Source organism: Puccinia triticina, chromosome 11A (genome assembly GCF_026914185.1).
Source record: "Puccinia triticina chromosome 11A, complete sequence".
NCBI lineage: Eukaryota > Fungi > Basidiomycota > Pucciniomycetes > Pucciniales > Pucciniaceae > Puccinia > Puccinia triticina.
This window is the reverse complement of record NC_070568.1, coordinates 647,729-669,373: the sequence shown is the minus strand read 5'-3', so window position 1 is coordinate 669,373 and position 21,645 is coordinate 647,729. Positions and strand designations below refer to the sequence as shown.

At 46.9% G+C, this 21,645-nt stretch overlaps 3 protein-coding genes across 3 annotated transcripts; all 3 read right to left on the bottom strand.

Annotated features, from left to right (window-relative positions):
* Window positions 1-11,769: 11,769 nt before the first annotated feature.
* PtA15_11A64 (uncharacterized protein) lies at window positions 11,770-12,276 on the bottom strand (the record flags this gene model as incomplete). The annotated part of the gene is made up of 3 exons (XM_053161580.1): window positions 11,770-11,838; window positions 11,931-12,049; window positions 12,150-12,276. The coding sequence occupies 3 exons, from the start codon at window positions 12,274-12,276 to the stop codon at window positions 11,770-11,772; spliced, it is 315 nt and encodes a 104-aa protein (XP_053024932.1).
* Window positions 12,277-13,140: 864 nt separating this feature from the next.
* PtA15_11A63 (uncharacterized protein) lies at window positions 13,141-18,798 on the bottom strand (the record flags this gene model as incomplete). Its single annotated transcript, XM_053161569.1, has 12 exons — window positions 13,141-13,489; window positions 13,590-13,834; window positions 13,929-15,264; window positions 15,341-15,539; window positions 15,614-16,194; window positions 16,261-16,328; window positions 16,408-17,121; window positions 17,271-17,725; window positions 18,047-18,066; window positions 18,141-18,351; window positions 18,436-18,539; window positions 18,644-18,798. The coding sequence occupies 12 exons, from the start codon at window positions 18,796-18,798 to the stop codon at window positions 13,141-13,143; spliced, it is 4,437 nt and encodes a 1,478-aa protein (XP_053024931.1).
* A 349-nt stretch (window positions 18,799-19,147) lies between these two features.
* On the bottom strand, window positions 19,148-21,501 carry PtA15_11A62 (uncharacterized protein; the record flags this gene model as incomplete). Its single annotated transcript, XM_053161558.1, has 6 exons — window positions 19,148-19,338; window positions 19,398-19,668; window positions 19,731-19,918; window positions 20,003-20,779; window positions 20,877-20,908; window positions 21,023-21,501. The coding sequence occupies 6 exons, from the start codon at window positions 21,499-21,501 to the stop codon at window positions 19,148-19,150; spliced, it is 1,938 nt and encodes a 645-aa protein (XP_053024930.1).
* Window positions 21,502-21,645: the final 144 nt, after the last annotated feature.

Sequence of the window (21,645 nt, the reverse complement as noted above, 5' to 3'; positions counted from 1 at the left end):
TTTTGGAAGAGATGTTGTTGATTTCAAGGATCAGATCAAGGGTGAATTTGACATGAAAGACATGGGTAGAGCAGATTTAATGTTGGGAATCAAGATTCTTCATGAACCAGATGCGATTGTTCTGTCTCAATTACACTACGTCAACTCCGTCCTGGATTTGTATGGCATGACTAATTGCCGCTCCGTCTCTACGCCACTGGTTCCAAATCTCCATCTTGACAAGGAATTGATTGAAGATCAAGATTGATTCAAGTGTTTGGGTGTGAATTACCGAAGTGCGGTCGGGGCTTTGAGTTATCTTTTGACTGCAACTCGCCCTGATATATCTTACGCCGTGAGCTCCTTGTCTCAATTTCTCGAAGCTCCCGGCATCCAACATTGGGAATCCTTCATCCATGTTCTTCGGTATCTTTCCGGCACTGCCGACAACGCTTTGGTCTATCAGCGTGATACTCCCATGCCTTTGAGGGGTTTCACGGATGCAGATTGGGGGAACTGTCTTGTTACTCGCAGATCAGTCACCGGTTATCTTTCCCAATTCAACGGTCATCTTATCTATATCTTGTGGCAAACCAAAAAGCAACCGGTAGTCTCTCTTTCCTCCTGTGAAGCAAAGTACAGAGCTCTCACCAATTTCTCTTGTGAGCTGCTCTGGCTTTGTCAATTTCTTGATGAAGTGAAAGTATTGGCTGCAACGGCTCCAATGGTTGTTCACAAGGACAATCAAGGTTGTATTGCTGTTGCAAACTTTGAAGCTAATACAAATGCTAAACGAATGAAACACGTGGAAATTCAGTTGCACTTCATTCGGGATGTCATCAAAGAGGCCAAATTATTTTTGAAATACACTCTGACAAACGAGATGCTAGCCGACTTTCTCACTAAGTCGGTACTGCGACCCACCTTGCTTAACTCCCTTCAAAAACTCAGCTTACTTTGTCTAGAGGGAAGGGGGGGTGTTGATATCTGAGCTCTATCCCTCTAGTACTTCAGCCTGTGCCCGGTCAGTTCCTACAAGGTCTGAGATCAGTCCACTTGGGAATGACGTCACTCAAATCTTGCTCTCAGATCTTTCTTTTTCCTCCGGCAAAATCTTCGCTCGGTCTACTTGTCATTTATATTTATAGCTGTCCCTCACTCCTCGAGATTCTCTCTCTTTTCTCGTGGATCCCGCAACAATCATAGTTGCACCTTATAGCTTGTTCTTACAAATCACTTTCAAGCTTTGGATTCACTGCTCTCGTCATTACTTACATAGACAAATAATCTCTCTACTCATATTGGTTCTTTGGCGTACATACGCTTTCCCTTCTATTCAACAACTCGCCGATCTCTAGCGCTTAGTTTTCTCATTCCTTCCATTCGACACTCCGCCGACTCTCAGAACATTGTTCTCGCTCACTGCCTATCTCGATAACTCGCCGACTCCGTCTTCAGAACATCAAGACTTTTCTCACCAGTAGGTTCAATCATTGAGTACTTTGGCAGTCACATCAATGTTAAACTAATCATTGTATCTTTAGTTCTTCCTTTGTTTCCTTCTTATCTCGTGTTCTCTCGTGTTCCTTTACCTGTGTCATCTTTGCCTTTAGGTACTTATTCCTTTTTCTTTTTTATTTATTGTATTTCATTGTTTTCTATTACTTACTCAAAATACACCTTTAGTTTGTTGATTAACAGATTGGTGCTGGGGATTACCATGGAGAATCGGCTCCTGAGGAAGAAATAGATCCCAACGATGTCTCCGACGGCAAGACAGATTACAATTCAGATGTGATTCAAGAGGGACTTGAAGTTGGCAAAAGGCAAGGGAAGTATGCCAACAGTGGTATTGGATTCACGTTGAAAAAGGTGACATTTATTCCCACTGACTGTATATCGTTCCATTTAACTGACTTTTCTTTTCTTTGAAAAAGATTGACTATGTTTGCCGTCACATTTGCAGCTTGCCGGCAAAACAAGCTGAGTTCAAGGTATGGGCGCGCAAGTTATGCTATGATGGTCCTGGTATCATTTGTGGCTACGTCATACGGTGGAATATTGCCTATGATAGCCAGAACCGAGCTTACCAGGCAAGAAAGGTGAATATTTCACTTCACAGTCTTGTGTTAATCATCTGCTTTTCTAATCATGTCATTATTCCCGCTCTAGTTTATCACCCAAATGTTGGTGAATGAGACCAAGAACGGGAAGGGGAAATACTTTAGCAGCTGTGAGTTCAGCACAGCGGAATGGGAGAATATTAAAATTCTCAACTTGGTCCTTAAGGTGCGATCGGACTATTAAAAACCTTTCAAGACCATCCATTCTAGGACTATACAAGCTGTCAGCCGGTGTCTCTAGTGCGACAGTCGGTTGATGATGTGAGAAATCCAAAGCCGGTGTTCTGACAGTGATTCGGATATTTATCGTGAACTGGCAATCTTGAGACAGTGATTTGAGTATGTATCTGAAGATGAGGAGGAAAGTTGATATGATGTTGTCTTATCTTGGATTTCTGGGGAACATAGAAATGAACAAGGTACAACTAATATAGAGATGATGAATTGACTAACTCTATACAAGCATATTATGACCATAATGAAGTAAAGGTAGAGTAACTGGGGAGATAACTATTGTAGACTGTGTAGAAAATATAACATTAACTTGCTGGAGGTATGTTGTATTTACTTGCAGGCTGACACAAGCTGATTTTATGATTGCTCTACCGCAGGAGTTCTTGTATTTGACAAAGAAAATGGAAGGAGATGGACGATCCTGCTTGATGGTCCTTTACAAATACAGTCGGCTAGTCAAAAACTTGGAGCAGTTGAAAAGCCATAGTGAAGATGGTCTCTTGGAAAATGAGTTTGATCCAATGATCAAGGTTGCTTTGAAGTACAAGGAACTTGCTCTAAAATCTGAACCAATCATTATGGCCACAATTCTGCATCCGGCTTGGCGCCTACTCTTGTTTGCCAACAAATTTCCCTCTCATCTTAGCTTGGCTGAAGCTCTACTCTCAAAAAAATTCAAGGAATGTCAAGCGCTTTTAAAACCTCTAACCCCACCAACAACGACGGATTCTTCCAATCGGATTGATGTTGAAGATGATGACAATGAATATAACTTTTATCCAGCCAATGCTGGCCTCGACAAAAGCAAAGACAAACTAAACCGTTACCACAAGGCTAAGTATTCCTTAGGAATCAAGGGCAACGTATTGCTTTGGTGGAAGGTATATTATATTGTTTTTCATCAATCCTTTTATTCCTCTTTGAAGTCAGATTTCACGTACTGACCAGAAAGCAATTCAGTCCCAAGCTCCATCGTTCCCAGTCTTATTGTCTCTGGCTAGAGACTATCTAGCTTGTGCCAGCAGCTCGGCGTCAGTAGAGCAAACATTCTCCGCGGCTTCCAAGATCTGTACAAGTGCTCGCAGCGCTCTCGCACCTAGAACAATCAAGCGGTGCATCAGTAGCCACCTTTGGATCCGCCAAGGAGTCAAGGCCCACAGTGAGTTTGATGACTGTCTGGCCGTTTTTGAGGCTGCAGACAAAAATCCAAAATTCAACCAGGCTCCAATTACTGTATCATAAATTGAATGAATCAGATCCCTTGCTGTTTCTCCTTCTTGTTCCCCCATGTCTCTCTTTTTCTTGAACCTTGGACTGCTCCGGTTGTACTTAGACTTGTTCTAGTACTTATCTAGTATCATACACGACTGATTGACTGCAAATAGCCGCCCCCCTCCCCCCGCTTTTTAGCAAAAATCACCTTGCTTTTCAGCGGTCAGCGCAGCGAATTGCCACTATTTCAGCGGTCAGCGCAGCGAAAACCCGCTGCCAGCCGCTGGAATCTATGATTTTTTCTCCTCAGAACGAAAAGCAAAAAGCTAAGCGGCCTACCCGCTGCTAAAAGCTCAGCGAAGCAAGGCCAAAAATGCTGTGATTTCGCTACGCTCTCCGCTATGTGCAGCGCAGCTGTTGCGGCATTGGAACAAGGACCTTTTGGGGGTCTTTTCTCTTCTCTTGATCATCTATCTTACTACTCATCTTATGGTATTATTTTAGTTAGAGACTTACTTGCAGAGCTTTTGTGTATTGCTACAGACAGAGAGTTTTTTACCACCCAAACACATTCTTACTTGCTTGCAGAGTTTTTCTACTTGCAAACAGAAGGGCTGAAGCTTACATAGACTAGACAGATCATATCAGGCTCATTGCAGAGTGCTGAAGAGGTCTGTATGTTGCGGAAAACCAGTGCCAATAACCATTCAAACCTGGAGTTATCTTAGAAAGGAGGTGCAGCACCTATTCTTATCAGGCAACACACATTTATCTTGACAACAGGATATAGACAGCTCATTATATTCAAAAAAGCAAAAGCAAATCTCAGACATGCAGCATTCATGACTGACTATTTATGTGCATTTACTTAAAGGCTTGGAAGAATTGGGTTGCTGAGGCCAAAAAATCACTGCTAAATCCATGAAAATGAAGCTTCAAAGCAACTTTTCACATGGAGATTCATCAAGTTATTTTTTTTTTGTGAGCAAGCATTGTTAAAGGTTGCTTTTGATACTGGGATTTTATTAGATCCTGCCTATAGGTTTCCAACCAAATACACACCCAATTGAACACTGTTAGTAGAACTGAAGTGAAGGGCAAGTCATTTACTTAGATTTTGTTGGGGTACTCACCGTGGCACCTCCTGTCAGCTTGTCTGAAGAACAGCAGCGTCCAATTCCATCACTTGAACCAGAACTGCTGAGAACCTTAGCTTGGCAAGACTTGGCCCCTGGTAGATAAAGAGTCACAGCTTGAAAAAATAGCAGCCGCAGCAGGCATCTTCAATAAGCCATCTGGATTCTTTATAATAGACAAAACATTTTTCTTGGTGAATAAGTCCCACTTACTGTCACCTTTTGATTGCGCGGGTGAGAAACAATAAAGTAACAAGCTGGGGGAGCACTCGGGGTCTGCAGAAATAAATTTAAAAGAAGCTGCAATCAAAATTGCTGCAGTTGAGTGGTGAAACTGCATGATAGCGCTGGCAAAAAACAAAAATCCTGAAGGTAAATCAAATTTGATGCAGAACTTCTGGTGCAAAATTTTTGAATATTTTTTGGAAGAAGATGATATTTTGGATATACTGAAGATGAGGGGAATGCAGCAATGAAAGTAGTGTGTCACCGTGTATAGTCCTTCATTTACAGCCTTATCAGCAATGAGTGGACTTGGGTGAACCGGTATCATGAATGGCAGGCAACCGGAGGACTGTATTACCTGGTGACCGGTGCCGGTAGGTCATGAGTTGTCAACCATGTTTTTTTTTTTTTTTTTTTTTTTTTAAGTGTAATTTGGCCGTTTGGCATTGCACACTATGAATCTAAGTAACAACCTTGTGAAATGAAGAAACACATGATCAATCTAACACAACTACAAATGATGCTAGTGTTATAAGGGTGGAGGGGAATTGAGGATAGGCAAAGAACAAAAAAGGAAAAGAAAGGAGACCGAAAACAAGATGTGTTGGAGAAAATGTTATTTGGGAAAGTGATCCGAGAAACGTCTTGAGTCTTGAAGGAATCTTGCCAAGGCCACTTCAGCCTTCCGGTTTCCAAGAATCAAATCGAGTCGTTCTGCCCTGAAGCGGACCCGCCGAAGTCGCAAATGTTTCCGAAGAGCCACCCTAAGGCTTTTAGCCTTTGGGCAAAAGTTCATGAGGTGAACAACCGTTTCCCTGGCCCCACAATTGGGGCACAGGGGATCAAAAGACCTGTGTATACGAAAGAGATGGTGATTCAGTGCGCAATGACCTGAAGCCAGCTGGTTTATCAAAGAGCTAAAAGCAATGTGGAGACCCGAGGGTGACGATCTCTTTGAGGGGAGGCCTGCCAGGGTGTTCCGATGAACCTTCTTAAAATTGCTCTTGACCACCATGCGTTGCGCTGAGGGGGACTCCAGCGCATCTTTTGCTAGTTCATCAGCCATTTCATTTCCAAGGATGTCCCTATGACCTGGGCACCATACAAAGGTCACCTCCAGATCACCCGGAAGCGCTGCTAAGGCTTCATCAATTTCCAAGAATAGTTGCTGGCCCGGTTTGGGGGCCAAGGGGTCGTTGATCCTTCTAATAACACCCTGGTTGTCAACAAAGATAAAGAGGAGGTGTGTGTCTTCCGAACATAACTCTTTAGCCAATCCCAGTGCCGCAAGGACTCCTGCCGCCTCACTCTCATGATTTGATACAAGAGAGTTGCCCCCTAACGAAACCGAACTGAACATATTCGCAGCTGGACAAACTGCCGCTCCAGCACCCCCTTTCTCCGGATGGAAAGACCCATCACTGAAAATGATCAAAGTCCTCGGGTCCCCACTGTGAGATGAAACAAGCGACTTAACAGAATTGATTGCGGCCTCCTTAGGGGCCTCCAAGTTCAAGAACTTCAGAGCCCAAGCTGGACACGCCCTAAAGTCAAAAGACAGATTGATTATTTCGGGATCCATCGCCAGGGCTTCCTCCACAATGCTAGATGCAAGTCCAACCCTTGCTGAGTCTGCAAACCGGGCCACTGTATCTGCCCTACTGCTTAAGATGAGAGAGCGTATGACATTGTTAGCCTTGGTCACAACAAGTTTTCTATAGAAGAAAGAGAAACTGGTCCTAGTTATTTCAACAGCAAAATCTGGCACTGTTGATCTGGTCTGGATGAAACTGTTAGACGTTGATCTGAAGACTCCGAGGGTGAAGATTCCTGCAAGCCGGTTGACTTTCAAGGCCAAGGCAGCAACCTTTGCTTTGTTAGGGTTGGTGGCCCACAACGCGGCCCCGTATAGAATTCTGGGGAATAGAACACAACGGATCAGTTTGGCTCTATCCGCTTCTTTAGCGCCCCATCGAGAATTGCCGAAGATTCTTAGCTGATTTATTGTCTTGTGGGCTTTCTCTTCAAGAACTTTGAAATTCTTGTTGAACAGGAGCTTGCTGTCAAGCCAAACTCCCAGCCATTTGACCTCGGATGCCGGGGTCAGAAGGTGATTACCAAAAGGGAAGTCGCCGTCGGGTGTCTTCCTCTTTGTCAGCCATAAAAATTGGGCCTTGGCCTGGTCAAAGATCGCCCCGTGGGCATAACCCCACTGTAAGGACCGATATCCCTCAGCCACCAACCCTTCCTTTGCCTCTTCCGCCGAGGCCCCTGCAACTAGATGGACAACATCATCTACATAACCTATTGAAACTGAGTCTTGAGAACCAGAAAAATCTTTGATCAGCAGAGAGTTGTTGTAGAGAATATACAAAATTACGGATAATGGGGAACCCTGCGGCAGGCCAATCTGAATGGGAAAGGCCTCCAATACATAATCGTCTAGCCTGATGGTCGTCGACCTGTCTTTCAGAAAATTGGCGATGATCAGAACCAGGTAGGTTGGGCATTTTGCTTGAAAGAGATAGTTGATTAGCCTGGTCGGGTGGACAGAGGGGTAAGCCGATTTCACATCCAGGAAAAGGGCCGCTACCACCTTGCCCTCCCTCCACTTAGCCTTGACCCAGTGTTCTAGCGCGAACAGGGCATCTTCGGTACCTGAACCTTTTCTACCCCCAAAGTGACCTTTGGCAAGCACCCCTGATTCCTCGGCCCAGGCCGTGAGGCGCCGGGCAAGGATGAGCTCAAACAGTTTGCTCATGGTGCTGAGCAATGCAATTGGCCGGTATGCAGTTGGGCTCGTATAATCGGGCTTTCCATGTTTCCGGATGATAACGGTGACCGCAACCTTCCAGGCAATGGGGAATTTGCTGCTTGTTAGTATATTATTGTACAACGAAGTCAATTTCCCGGACAAGGGCACAGAAAATGACTTAAGGATTTCATTGGCCAGGCCATCAATACCGGGAGCCTTCTTAGGGCTGATCCGCCTTATGGCGGACATCACCTCCGCCATCGTCACGGGTGGATAGCTGACGAACCTGCAGGATATGTCAAATTAAGCGTCTGATATATTGATGGGGACATTAGTGACAGAAGTGCCGTTGAACAGCAACTCAGCCTGTTGATTCTTGTCGTGAACTATAGCCCCGTCCGGTCCTTTGAGGGGAAGAACCTCTCCACCAGCCGATTTTGAGGAAAATCGAAGGACCCAATAGAGGTCGCCCTCCCCCGGTTCCTCGAGGAGCTTTCTCCAACTACGTTGCTTCAGAGAGTTCACTAAGGAAAGGAAATAATCATTCCATTGCCTGTAGCACTCGATGGATTCGGGGGACTTAGCTAAGAGCATCCATTTACGAGCTCGATTACGGGTCCGTAAAACCGGGTCCAAGGTTTTACGGCACCACCACGGTTTGGCCTTGGCCTTATTTGACTGGACTCGACGCCCTAATTTTTCCTGCGCGTTTTTGAGGAACAAAGTCAACTGCTCGGCTTGGGAATCAGGGGATTCGTGCGAGAGGATGTTTATAGATGATAACTCAGCTGCCAAAGTTTCCACTTTCCTGCGGTCCACATCAGGCCAGCAAGGGGCCCGCCAATGATAAGTCGGGGGAGGGCTCCTGACCGACAGTTGGGTATGGAGCGCTTGATGATCTGACCCAAAGTTTTCGCTTGAGACCGAGATTGTCCGGATTAGTTTGGAGCCTAGAAAGTTTGCCCAAATAAGATCAATTGTTGACCCTTTGTCCTTGACTGAGAAAAAAGTCGGGACGTGTTTCGGGGAAGACAACCGAAACCCAAAAGAGGAAAGAAAACTTAGCAGATTCCTAGCTTCAGGCTCAGCTTTCCGAACTCCGGGAGGGTTCCAATGCCGATGATGCAAGTTTGCATCCATGAAAATGATTGTCGGGTGCTGCCGGGAGTAATAAGACGTCAGCCAGCATCTAAGCTCTTCGACTGCAGCAAAGGAGGAGGGGGGATTATAGATATTGAGTAAGCGAAAAACTTTCCCGGTTTGAGAAATTTCAACTCCGACTAGAGTTTGGGAGCCTCCCTCTAGCAGTCTGATTGACTCAGAGGAGATCGACCTTCGGATGTAAATTACCGCCTTGTGCCGCTCACGCCAGCAAGTCGGAGAATGTTCAAAAGCTACAAATGCACGCCAAGCCGAGTGGCTTGGCGGGCATAGCTCAACTGGGTTAACCCACGGTTCTTGTAAAAGCAGGAAGTCAAAAGAAAGAGACGAGTTGAGAACACTTAGCGTGACTGATTTAGAAACATGACAATTGAGTTGAAGACTGGCAAGGGACTCGGAATCGAGATTGAGAGGAATTGAGGCCGCGGCGTCTTGACAAAGAGCGTCGAGGGCATCGGGCAAAGGTTGTGGAACTTGAGAAACAGCAGAGTTGAACGAATGTTGGAGATGTGGGGTGTGATCGTGGGTTCGGGTGGTTGTACCGATCATTGAGGCGGGAAACGTTTCTTCTCTAGCCACGCCTTCTTGAAGGGGCAGGCCGGGTCAAAAGGAGTGTGGTCAATTTCTTTGATGCCGTTAATCTTGTTCTTGAGTCCGTCCTTGCATAACACACAAGATTTGACGCCGCCGAGGCCTTCAGGGCACTCGTTCGTGGGATGGTTGTCGCCGCACTTAGCGCATTGAGCGGGTTCTCGGCACCATTTGCCAAAGTGACCCATCTTCAAACACTTGAAGCATTGAGGAGGGCGCGGCTTGAAACGTTCAGTTCGGTGAAAATCGAAGTTCAGAAAAACACCCGATCTTTCGACCCGGGAAGCTAAATCTTTGTCGGTAAACGATAAGACCAGAGACCCAGCTTTCTTTGCTGACGGTTCATTGGATCCCATCCAGCGGACACGCGCCAGGTCCGTGGCCTGAAAATTGTTCTCGGACGCCAGTTGAGCCAGACTAGTCGATTTGCCTATGTCAAAAGTCTTGGGGACCCCATGGGCCATCACTGAGTAGGTACTGGGTGTCGATTCCAAGTCCGGATGAACGGTTTTGGTCCATAAGTGCTTGTTGTCCATTAGACACTTTTGGTGCGCACGATTCTTCGTGTAGAACGACACGTCGCCTGAGGGCATCACGCTTGCCCCACGGATAGCCACCAATTCTCCCTCAACACGAGCGTCGAGTCCGAGTAGAGCCTCGTTTGCTTTTTGGACCAGGGCCCCGCTGGGCACCTTGAGGGTCGGGTTGGCGGGGTTCGAGTGTATGATCACGCGTTTCGGTTTCAACGAGGCGATGACCTGAGCAGGGGGGGGACGCGTCTTCGGCGCGTGAATGGAACCATCGAGGTTTGCCGAGGCGGCAGCCGCGAATGATTTGCTCGCGTTAGCATTGGGTTTGTGAACGGGTTGGGTGGGGGGTCTTGAGCCGGTTTTTAAGAGGGTTTCGACCTCGGCGAGTCTTTCGATCATGGGGTCTATCTTGGCATTGAGTTTGTCGATCGTGGCCTCCAAGCGTTGCACCATCCGGTCGTTGTTCGCCGATAGTTCCAGGACGAGATCTGCAAATCTGCCATCTAACAAAACCGCGCCATTGTCATCGCGGGACGTGTCGCCGAGCGCCTTGGTCAGCAAGATGTGTAGGCTGGATGATGGTGGTTGTATGGCCGGGCGGGGGGGGAGTTGAACTTCCAGGCTATCCGTCATATCCGAATCGTCCGCGAGGGGCGCGTCGGGCGGTCGAGATTGATCGGAGGGGCGGTGAGGAGGGGGCATCTGGCTGCCCAGGGAAGGGGGGGGGAGTTCTTTTCCGATGAGTGAGGGGGAGGGGGTGGTGAGTTTTGGTGTGTCAACGCGTAAATTGGGGTTTTTGGTGGTTGCGGACAGAAAAGTGACCATGTTGTCATTCGGGGAAGCAAGGCTTACAGCATCGTACGATAAGCAGCATGGGCTCAATTTGGCCATGTTGAAATCAGTATTGTTCCACTCCTGAAGGGTGAAGGATCGCCGAGGGAAGTTTCAGGGAAGGAATGAGAGAAATAAGAATCACTCGAAACAAGGGTGACCTGGCAACCGAAGCCAGTTAGTTTACTCAATGGGGTTCAATCACTTCTCGCACAAGCTCAGGCATTGGTTTGTTATAAGCAACCCAAGTTACCCAGGTCATTTATTATCATGGTTGAAAGTTGTATGAAATGATTTCGGGATGGAAAGGGAGTGACAGGCAAATGAAGTCAAATCTGGACACAGGTGCTGGTTGGCAGCAAAATGTCAGGCAGGCCTGTCAATTCTGGTGCAAATGGCTGAATAATCTACCTCGGATGACGACAACTTGGAAATTGCAGTCACATAAGTAGTCAGACAGATCTGTGCCACTGCAACCCCCCTCCTGCAGGACCAGTAGGGCAGCATCTGAGTCGTAAATAGCTGGATTGCTTTCTTTGACTCAATAAATCTGGTGGCAGTACTCAGGCTAGGCTTTTGGTTCTTGTGGATGAGTTGCAGGGTTCCTCAACAGACAAAAAGGTTATTCACAAACTTTTGATTACAAAACTTGATTCAGCCAATATTTGAGACTGAAAGTAAGCACACTCGGGATCATTGCGGCTTGTTGGACTGTGACACTGGGGCAACATTTTTTGGTACTCTGATCAAATTGACACAACGCTGCTCTTAAACTTTACATCTGGGCTGCAGTAAATTTTCAGACTGCACAGATGACACACGACATACAAAAACAGTGAAACTAAAGCCTAAACATACAGCATTCGACACTACATATATATGTGCATTGATTCAAAGGCTTGGAAGAATGGGATTTTTGGTGCAAAGATATCATCGACAAATCCATGACAATGAAGCGTCAAAGGAACTGTTGACACGAAGTTTCGTTTTGCTTACTTAGTGGGACAAGCATCGTTAAACTTTGATATTGGTGCTTCCCATTTGGCTTGAGAAGGTTGTGGCTATAGGTGACCAAATGAATGTGTACAAATCCAATTGAAATTTATTAGAACTGGACGGAAAGTGGGTTTCTAGATGTTGTTCGGATACTCACCGGTAGCTTGCCTGCATCACAGCAGCGACCGATTCCGTCACTTAATTGTAAGAACTTGAGAACCATAGCTTTGCAATCAAATGCGCTTCCTTTGGGGGATGCTTGATTAACAATCACGGCTTGAAAAAAATAACAGCCGCGTCAGGCATACTCGATCAGCCATCTCAATTCATGGTGGTAGACTAAAAATGTTTATCTTGATCAATTAGTGTCACTTACAGGCACCCTTTAATTGTGCGGCCGAGAAGCAATAAAGACCCGAACCTCTGGGACAGGTGGGGTCGGCAGCAATTACCACAGAAGCAGCTGCAAGCAACAATGCTGGGATTGAGAGGTAGAAGTTCATGATGTCGTTGGCGAGAAAGAAACTGATTCTGAATATAAAGGCAGCTTGATGGAGAACTATTGGCGCAAAATCGGTCAAATCTTTTGGACAAAAGATGGTCTTTCGGATGATGATAGGATGGATTGAGGATGGGGGAAAAGCAGCAGGCAAAGTTGCGCGAGATAAAAGCAAGTTTATGGAGGACTTCTACTGTGAAAGTTTCGAAGATTTTAGACAAGAGATGATCTTTCAAATGGCGATAGGGCGTATTGACGATGGGGGAAAAGCAGCAAACAAAGTAGCATGTGGGGTCCCATATTTATAACCTTGCTAGTGATAGGTGCACGGGTATCAGGTGAAGGCGAATGCAACCGGAGGACTGTATCACCTGGTGACCGGTTCCGGTAGGCTATGGGTTGCCAAACATGTTGTGGTTTGGGGGTAGCACTGCAGTTCAGGCGTAGCACTGAGCAGGGCATTACTACTACGACATCGGATGATAAGCAGCTTATACCAAATGTGGTCATATGTGAAGTCGGTGACCAAGATCGGGGGGTTGTAGGTTTCCCTCAGGTGAACCAGGTCGCCACCCCTTGCTCGTACAAGTTGATGACTGTTGATCAACTACTAGAGAACAGTTACCATGATGATTGACACCTTCACGAAGGGTGAAACAATGCGAACTTAACGCAGGTCCCTCCGAGGTTTAGTTAAGCTCGGAAACAATGCAAGGCGAAGCCAAAGGAGGTACCGGCAGCGGGTAACAGTCCAAATTCAGATACGCACATGCACCAAAAAATCCATAAAATTACAGAATGTTTACAATGACACAAGAAGATTTGAGATGGAACTGGTGAACTTCGTCGATTGATATTTTACTCTTTTCTAATAAGAATAAAAGCAACCAATGCAGCCACAGCCGCTGGGGCATTGAAGCAATGGCCGAGAAGATAGAGAGAATGGATTGTGAACTTCAGCCACAGTAGCAGTGGTAGCTGAAGAAGAGAACGAATCGGGCTTCCGACTCAATGCATTCATGCTTTCAGGACCAGGGTGGTAGTTCTGCGGAGCTTCTAGCCCAAGTGGATGAGTCGAAGGGTTTTGCGACGGGTCTGCTTCCTCTTCAGTTGATTTAGATGTCGTGTTAGTTTTGATCCTGTTTAAACAATTTGAATGGATCCCATGTCCACACTTCAAGCACCATATCAATGGCTCGAACTTAATCGATTCATGGCTGCACGTAAATGTTTCGTTATTTTCCCAAAAAAGAAGCAGATGACAAAACATCAGGACTCGACGTGTTCAGCGAAATGCAAGCAATGTATAAAACTGACCAAAAACAACATTTCAAGACATTAACTTGACATTTGTCGCATTTCAAATGTCTATGGCTATTATTAGTCTGATTCTGATGATTATTCAGTAGCATCTTCTTCTTATGATTGTTTAACATCATCATCATCGTTAGGGATTGCTGATTGCTATTACTGTTGATGGATGGTAATGGATGACTCGGTAAGACCGAGTTCATCAGGACCTTGCCGCAATTGCCGCATGTTGGATTCAGCTTCAAAATCCTCTATTGGGTTTTTTACAAGCGAGGCAATAATTTCTAGTTTTAGCAAGGTCCAAAATGATTCTTATTCATAATTCGACGATCAGTGGTCACTTACCAATGATTGATCCTCGAGTTCTTTGGAAATCAAGCAGGAAAACTTTTTTTTGATTTCCGAGGCGACCACCAAAAGCGAAGGATGCCGTGTCAAAGACTTAAGATAAACCCTACCCCAACTTTTGAATCGATCTTCTAATAACTCTTTTTCAATTCCAATCACCCGCAACCCGTTTTTGGTGTGGTTATTGTTATTGTGATGATTCGACTCTTCTTCGTGAGTCTCGTGAGCATGATGATAGCCTTTCAGGACTCCGATGACGTAGACTCCTAATTGAACATTCCCGTTGAACTCGACCTCATTTTTAACAAGCTTTAAAATCGATTCTCTCATCTGGATTTCTACCGACATTTTCTCCTCTTGATTCTTCCAATCTTCCCCCTTCTTCTCAGATAACAGTTTTCCTACTCCAATCGCTTGGATCAAGCTACCGAGTTCATTAAACGAGGCTCCTCTAGCATGCATCTTGGCTGCAATACGATCCTTCGACATGCTTCTTCTCCAAGCAGGGTTGAGACGCCCGTCTGGGGTTCTCTCGATTCCCCGGTGGGCAATTGATCTTCTAGGTCCTTCAGTATCTGGAGATGATATTGGTGAGTCGCAGTCAATGGCTAGAGATCGCAACGGAGCTGGTCGGCGACGAGCTGGATCCGCTGAGCCTTCAACGGCAGTATTTGAAGTGACATTGTTGAGGAAGGAACGCATCTGAGCCTTGGGTGTTGTAGCTGAGCTCGAGCGGTTTAATGATTGTCCTCCCCGCAATAGTTCACCGGGGTCGAGTACGGAGGGCAGGGCTAAACCTGACAACGAAAGCTTTGGGCGATGCCCTTGGTCGTGATCAGTTTTTGGGAGAGGAGAGCGAGTTTCGGATCTGTCAAGGGACTCTTCTCTCTTAGAGCGCATATCTCCACTACAAGTTCTACTTCCACCAGTTGAATTCTGTCGAGACGCTTGATCTTGACTGGGAGAACGTCTGCCGCAGCTGCTTTCAAAGTCACCGCCAGATTGATTATAATCCATCTCGCCCTCGTCGCTACTTTCCTCTTTCAAAACTCTCCGCATTGCCATCGCAACCGCACGTTCGTCATTCCCATTGGCACCTAAAGCCATGTCGTGTGCTACTATAAGAGCAGCCGATACTTGAGGGGTGAACCACAGTTTGATTGCCATCCATAGCTGCCACAGCTCGGGTTGGCCCACTCGGCGGCAAAGGTTGGCGTTGTGCTCGCATACGCTTTCAAAGGAGTCATCTTCAAATTTGTAATTTAGAGCGAGGAACTCGAATTTGTGGGGAGGTTGGAGTTCATCGATCGAGTGGACCATAGCAGACCCGGGTCTGGACCAGAAAAGGCAGAAGATTTCAGCCAGGTTTAGTCAGGCAAGAAGTTGGGACGTGAAGTTGAAAACTCAACTCTTCTTCAACATTTGAGCGGCTATCAACATTGTTGCTGCTCATAGAAAAACATAGTGACCCTTCCTTTGAGACAGCCATAGCCTGCGAGGGAAGTTCGTCGGCGTACTTGGCTTGGGATTGGCCTATGTCATGTTGCACAATGGCTGAAGTTCGTTTATGAATAGTCAGCAAGAGATCAGCCGAGAGCCAAACATTACCTAGAAAGTGAGGAGTGTCAGTTTCGTTTGACGAAAAGATTGAGAACATCAGACTACATAGAGATATTGATTACCGGAAGCAGGCCCGTCACGGCCCCGAATAATCATCTCGGGAACATATGGGCGCCTGATGTCCCATAGTAAGATTTCACTATGTCGCCCCCCTCCCGCGTGGTTAGATTCGCTTGCAACATCCGACACTGAGCTAGCACCGGTAGCACTTAGCCCTTTGTTGAGGATCAGATCATCTGAATAATTCGAGCTGATGGCCGAGCTGGGACCACGCTCGTAATCTAGATAGCCGTGTTGTTCCAGATCGGCCATGACTGAACTTGGAGTGATTGCCAGCTGTGTAGAATATCCTGGACGCCACGCCATACCACAAATCGACCGTCCAACCACTAGGGTACGCATCGCGGTGCTTGGAAGGATAGACTCGGCCATATTCCAAATTTTGACAAACCCGTCGGCACCAGCCGATGCTAACATGCTATTGTATCCATCACTGAGCCAGTCTAGTCCAACACCAGTAGACGCATGGGCCACTCGCCGAGTGACGCAACTCTTTTCTTGACGTAGATCAAAGTGCGAGAGGGTTCCAGAGTCTGTGAGCACGAATAAATCGAACGGATTGACGGTTCGGTCCGGGAAAAACCTAATCTTGTAGACAACTGGTGAATTCCAAATATATATCACAGCAGGAGCATCTCGATCAGCTCACCTCAACTGACGCACAGGATCGGTGTGAGTAGTGAGCGTCATCGTCGGCCTTGAACCTTCGCGGATATCCTATATAAGAGGAGAATGGGGACCAAGGGACAAAGCGTAAGGGAAGTGATCGACGATATGAGCTTGATGCTATACTGACCCAGATTTTAACGAGGCTATCTTGACCGCCCGATGCGATCCAATGGCCAGTTGGTCCAGCAAACGTAATTTTGTTGATTGCGCGATTGTGCGCATGATCGAGAGTGAGTGAACGGTGACGTTGAATGGGATCCTGAGTTATGGGATGGTTGATATCCCAGATGACGATAGAACCATTCGTACACCCGGTAGCCAAATGGGAGGCTGTACTAGCATAACCCCAGCCCAGATCGGAGACCCCATAAGATGGCCCAAGTTCAGCATTGGTCTTGATGGCAAGCCGATCCTCGAACGTGGTACTTGAGTCAAGGGAGCGGGAAGGAAACGAAGGCCGCGTTTCGGCCCTGGTATGAGCACCTGGAGATGGACTAAAGCTAGAGTGGGGGTGGCGACGGGTGTATTCAAAAGGAAGAGAATGATTCTGATTGATGAGCTCAAGAATTCTGATCTCAGTCCTACTGGCGATGGCGACGAGTTGCTTGAGATGAGAATGGTGGTGCGAATCTGACCGATGGTGGTGGTGATGACGATGAGTAGGCTGATGTGCACGAGCAACGCAAATCACGGGTAGGCCGACTCGGAGGGGCGGAGTTGGGTTTGACAAGTGGTGATGAGTATTATATGATGATCTCGAAAGGGAATGGATTGAGTTTGATGGTTGAGAGGTTGATGGATGATGGGATGGATGCGACTTCTGATGTTTGAACTGCTGCTGCTGCTGCTGTTGTTGTTGTTGTTGTTGTTGTTGTTGTTGCTGATGATGATGATGATGATGATGATAATGATGGATTATAGATGAGGAAGATGAGTCTGGGGTCGAGAAGAGCAGATGTCGGATTAGTCTGGGCCTTGAGAGGGAAGGACTGGTTGAGAGATGACTGGAAGTTCTTTGCGATTGATGATCGGATAGATCGACGGCCTGATTGATTGGGGTGGGCCGATGAGCAGAAGGGAATAGCAACTGATCGAACGATAGCTGACGATTAGTATGACTCCTGCTGGGCTGTGTGGGGGTGCCTCCGTCCTACCTGTGGGTTTGTTGCTGTTGTGCCGACTGAGTTTTCTATGTTGGAGGAGGTGAAGGAGCGGGAGTGATGGGTGGACCGGTTGGGGCCGACTTGGTAGTGAGAAGTCGAGCAAGTCGGAGCAGTGGTTGGTTTCATTCTTGGCCGAGACCGGCACCGGAATACCAGTGGAACCTGATGGCGAGGCCGACGGAAAGGCAAAGAGTCTCAAATGTTCGAATATGTACTCCGGCAAACCCCGCACCTTCACACATGAAGCCTCTGCTTCGGCCACGGATTCAACTCTCAATTCAGCTACGAAACAATGATGTGCCTCTGGAAAAGTGGAAAACCCCTCATGAATTGCTATGATTTGATAAGATAGAACAACGTCGTAGGCAAAACCAGATAAGTTTAGATCAAGTGTTGCCTTGAGAAGAGCTCGGATCGATCAATCGATCAGTAATTTTCTTCATCTCTGAAATCGCAAAATCCTAGGAGATCAGAGCAGGAATACGTTTTTTAATAGAGGCGAACAAGATAGATCAGCGCTTTATTCGACTTGAGATATACTTTATCGCAGAGCTGAATCTAGTTACGCAGGCCAAAAAAAACTTGAACTTCTTGAGTACTTACCATACGGTCTCGTTCTGTAGCTGTTAATGAGTGGAGAATTCACTTGTTAGAACGGGGGGATCCTGAGGGAAAAAAAAGGGCCGCAAGAGCAAACCGACCAGCTTGGGTTTCGAGGAAATGTATATCCGACAACTTTTCCCTCAATACTTTCTCCTGACGGACCAACGAATCGACCTGGTATATACAGCAAAAGGTCAATGGATTGAAAATGTGCGCGTTGATCGGCTGCGTTGAAACACTTGCAGCACCAGCTTCAACCCAATCGCTGAAGTCTTGGGCGATCTGCTGGTTGGTGTTCATGAGCTCTGTCGGGCAATGGATTCAACGTTTGATCAATGAGGAAATTCAACTAGGTTGTTGACGGTACAGATAAAGATGAAAATAGACACCTTGGATTTCAAGGAAATCGGCCCTGATACCAGCCAGCCAATCCTTGCTAAGTGAATGCACTTTGTCATGAATCAGATCATTCGGACGACTCCGGTCGTCGATTCTAATCATACGCATGATGGTTGAGGAAGACTCAGGAAGTCAAGATTGAAAACCTTGACCATTCTCCTCCAAAATAGTCAATCAGAGGTAGGGGAAGTGTATAACCTTTTGGTTTCTGGAAGATTACTGAGACTGCCTTGGTCTCGCGACTTGGAATCCTCGGTGTAGGTTTGGTCGGAAGCAGGCGGAGGAGTTTGCTTGAGAGGGGGAGTTGACGGGGCATCTTGGATGGGTGGACGATGAGAGTCCGAATGAGACATCTTCTGTTGGGTGATGAATGACCTCAAGGGATACAAGAGCAATGCCAATCGATGGGTTTGGGCAAAGTATTTATGTATCGAACAGGTTGTTGACCGCCATCCTTGGCAGCACCCAGGTTTAAGAAGATCGACGGCTGCTATAAATGTATGCGTAATGACGTCAGTGTCGACATTTTTGTCGAATCCAAAAACGACCGGTGAAGTAGGAGATCAATTATCTATTCAGAGCATAAGGTGTTTCGGAGCTTATTCTACAGTGAAACCATCGGCATCATCGAAGCAATAAAAGAAAACAACAAGAGGATTATTCCAGGAGATTGAGAGGAAACAAGAAAGAACGGATTTCGTTCTATAATTTGGATTCTGATCGAGTCTGATCAGCAGGATCAACAGGCGGTCTTTTACCGGTAGCCCTTTGACATAAACTTCGAATGGCAATCAGGGCTGAATAAATATGGTGCTTGAATTCACTGGCTGAGGTTCGGGGATCCGAGTGTTTGGTTTCGATTCCGAATGTGATCCTGGATGGAGCAACGAGGTCTATTTGATGATGATCGATCAGAGACAATTCCCCAGAGAGCATCCATTTAACACTCAACAGTTGATCCCATATCCCTTTCCGTAGCATCCAAACCCGGTGCCTATAAACCTTTCGCCGGCACTGATCCCACTAGTGCTCAGTTGCCATTCCGAGCTCTCGGCAAAGACTGGATCGGTGAATAGCTCCGGCAAGTCGCCATCTTCTGAGGGCCGATGCTGAAGACGAAGGCCTAAGAAGTGGCGATCAAAGCCACGGCCAAGGCTGGCCTGCTTGGAATAATGGTTGTGTGCTGAAATGGCTTGAACGAACAAGTTATAAACCACATGACACTAATCAAACAGGATCAGCTCGTGCTTTGCGAGAGACACCCAACCTAGATCTTATAACATACATCTTCCTCACTATCCATCGCTTTTACCCATGCATAACTCTCTCTACTGAGGGTCCGGATCGTTTCCGTCCGCCCGTGCTTAAACAGCCTCGTGAGTCCAGTCTCATAGGTTGAGACCACCGTGTACATTTGACGAAACCATGCCAACTGAATAGCCATTTGAATGTAAGCATCTGGAGAATGTCTGGCTGGGTTTCAAACCATTTGACCTCGTGTCAGTACACCTGGTTTGGATCTAAGTGCGCCTTCCAAAAAAAAAAAAAAATAGTTACCAGAGCGTTTGATATACTCAGCTCCGTAGCGATCGAAAATGAGCACTTCACAATCGCTGTCCTTGGAGATCGCTTCGACCGTTGACTTGGAATCTTGAATGAATTGAGATATCCTCTGATCGGTTGACCATTCGAGTTTCTTCCACCTGAGGTTTTCTGAATCGTGGCTAACAGCTTTCACATTGGGGTCACAGAGGCCGGGACCGACGCCTTCGGCTAGGACGAAATCGGTGATGACAGCGGAGATCAGGGCATCACTGGGAGAATGTTCACCAGAGACGGAGGCCCTGGAATTGCTTTCGACGATGAATGAGAAGGATTTATCGAACCAACGATTAAATCCGTCGTAGTTCGTCGAGGCTGTCCGGATGTGCCCTTTCAAACCTTCTGGTCTGGTACGATCATCGAGACACACGGCAAACAATCCATCTTCGATCGTCGACAGCGAGTCCCTATTCAGCGACGTGCCAAGACTTAAGAGGTGTTCTCGAGCATCGGTCCATCGATCGCGATCCAATCCGGTCAATGAGCCGATGGGAACTGCGGCAGGATGAAGAGTGACATGGTTGACGATCGACCATAAACTGGCCTCGATTTGCTGGGCCGGAAGCAAAGAATAATCGGGGGCAAGGATATCGAGAGAGTAGATGTGGCCACGAGCAAGGATGAGGATGTGACGAGCGGATCGCTTGGGTATATTGAGATGGTCGTGTGGTTTGTTGGGTATTCGAGTGACTCCATAGAGGCTATCGAGGATCCAATGACGTTGCCAACGAGCTAGAAGTCAATGTGGGATGTGAGTTGGGAATGGGAAGGAATCAACGAAGGCCTGTCAGGCTGACCCACCAATCATACTGATGCATACAAAACCGACCTGAACGGGATGAATCTGGAATGATTTCTTGACTTGAATGGTTCGTGTGATCAAGAGATCCAGAGGATTCAATAAAAAGAACAGTCCAGCTTTCCGCAAGCAGAGTTGAGGGAGGTTGAGGAACACAAACGAAGCAATCTACTCACCGATCAAGCATTTGTTTGAAAAGCATGAATCGATGGATTAAGGTCGCAGCCCGACGGAGCTGCCAGTCGGTGAACCGGTCGGGTTCAGGGAGGCTCTCGATCACAGAATCAGGGATATCGCGGTCATGCTTGAGTAGGATCCACCAATTCGAATTGACAGGAAGAGGTGATCTGGCGGAATGATAGGCCACCTTCATCCAGTAGTTATCGTCCAGCCAGTTGTTGGGCGAGCTCCTGTCGATGTCGATCAGACGGTTTTGCAGTCGTTCACCGAGGCCGCCGGGTGCGCATAGTTGGGAGGCCCACGCTTGCCGACGTTGGTATTCTTTCTCAAAATCGGCACCGGCCGATTGTAGCAGAAGCGGGACGATGGAACGCAGATAAAGCTTGACAGATTGCTCCAAGGGCGGGACCGGCAGCCGAGGCAGCTCGCGCAATCGAGCGGACTCAGAATTCAGGGTAGCTCTTGCTGTGCTCATCCGGCGAGCTGACAGTGAAAAGTGTTGGAGACCAGAGCGCGACGTGCAGGAGCGGATAGGTATTCGCAAAGCGGACATATAAAAAATCGAAACCAAGACTGGGGTATGTATTCCTCTTCAAGCTGATATTGCAGAATCGATTGG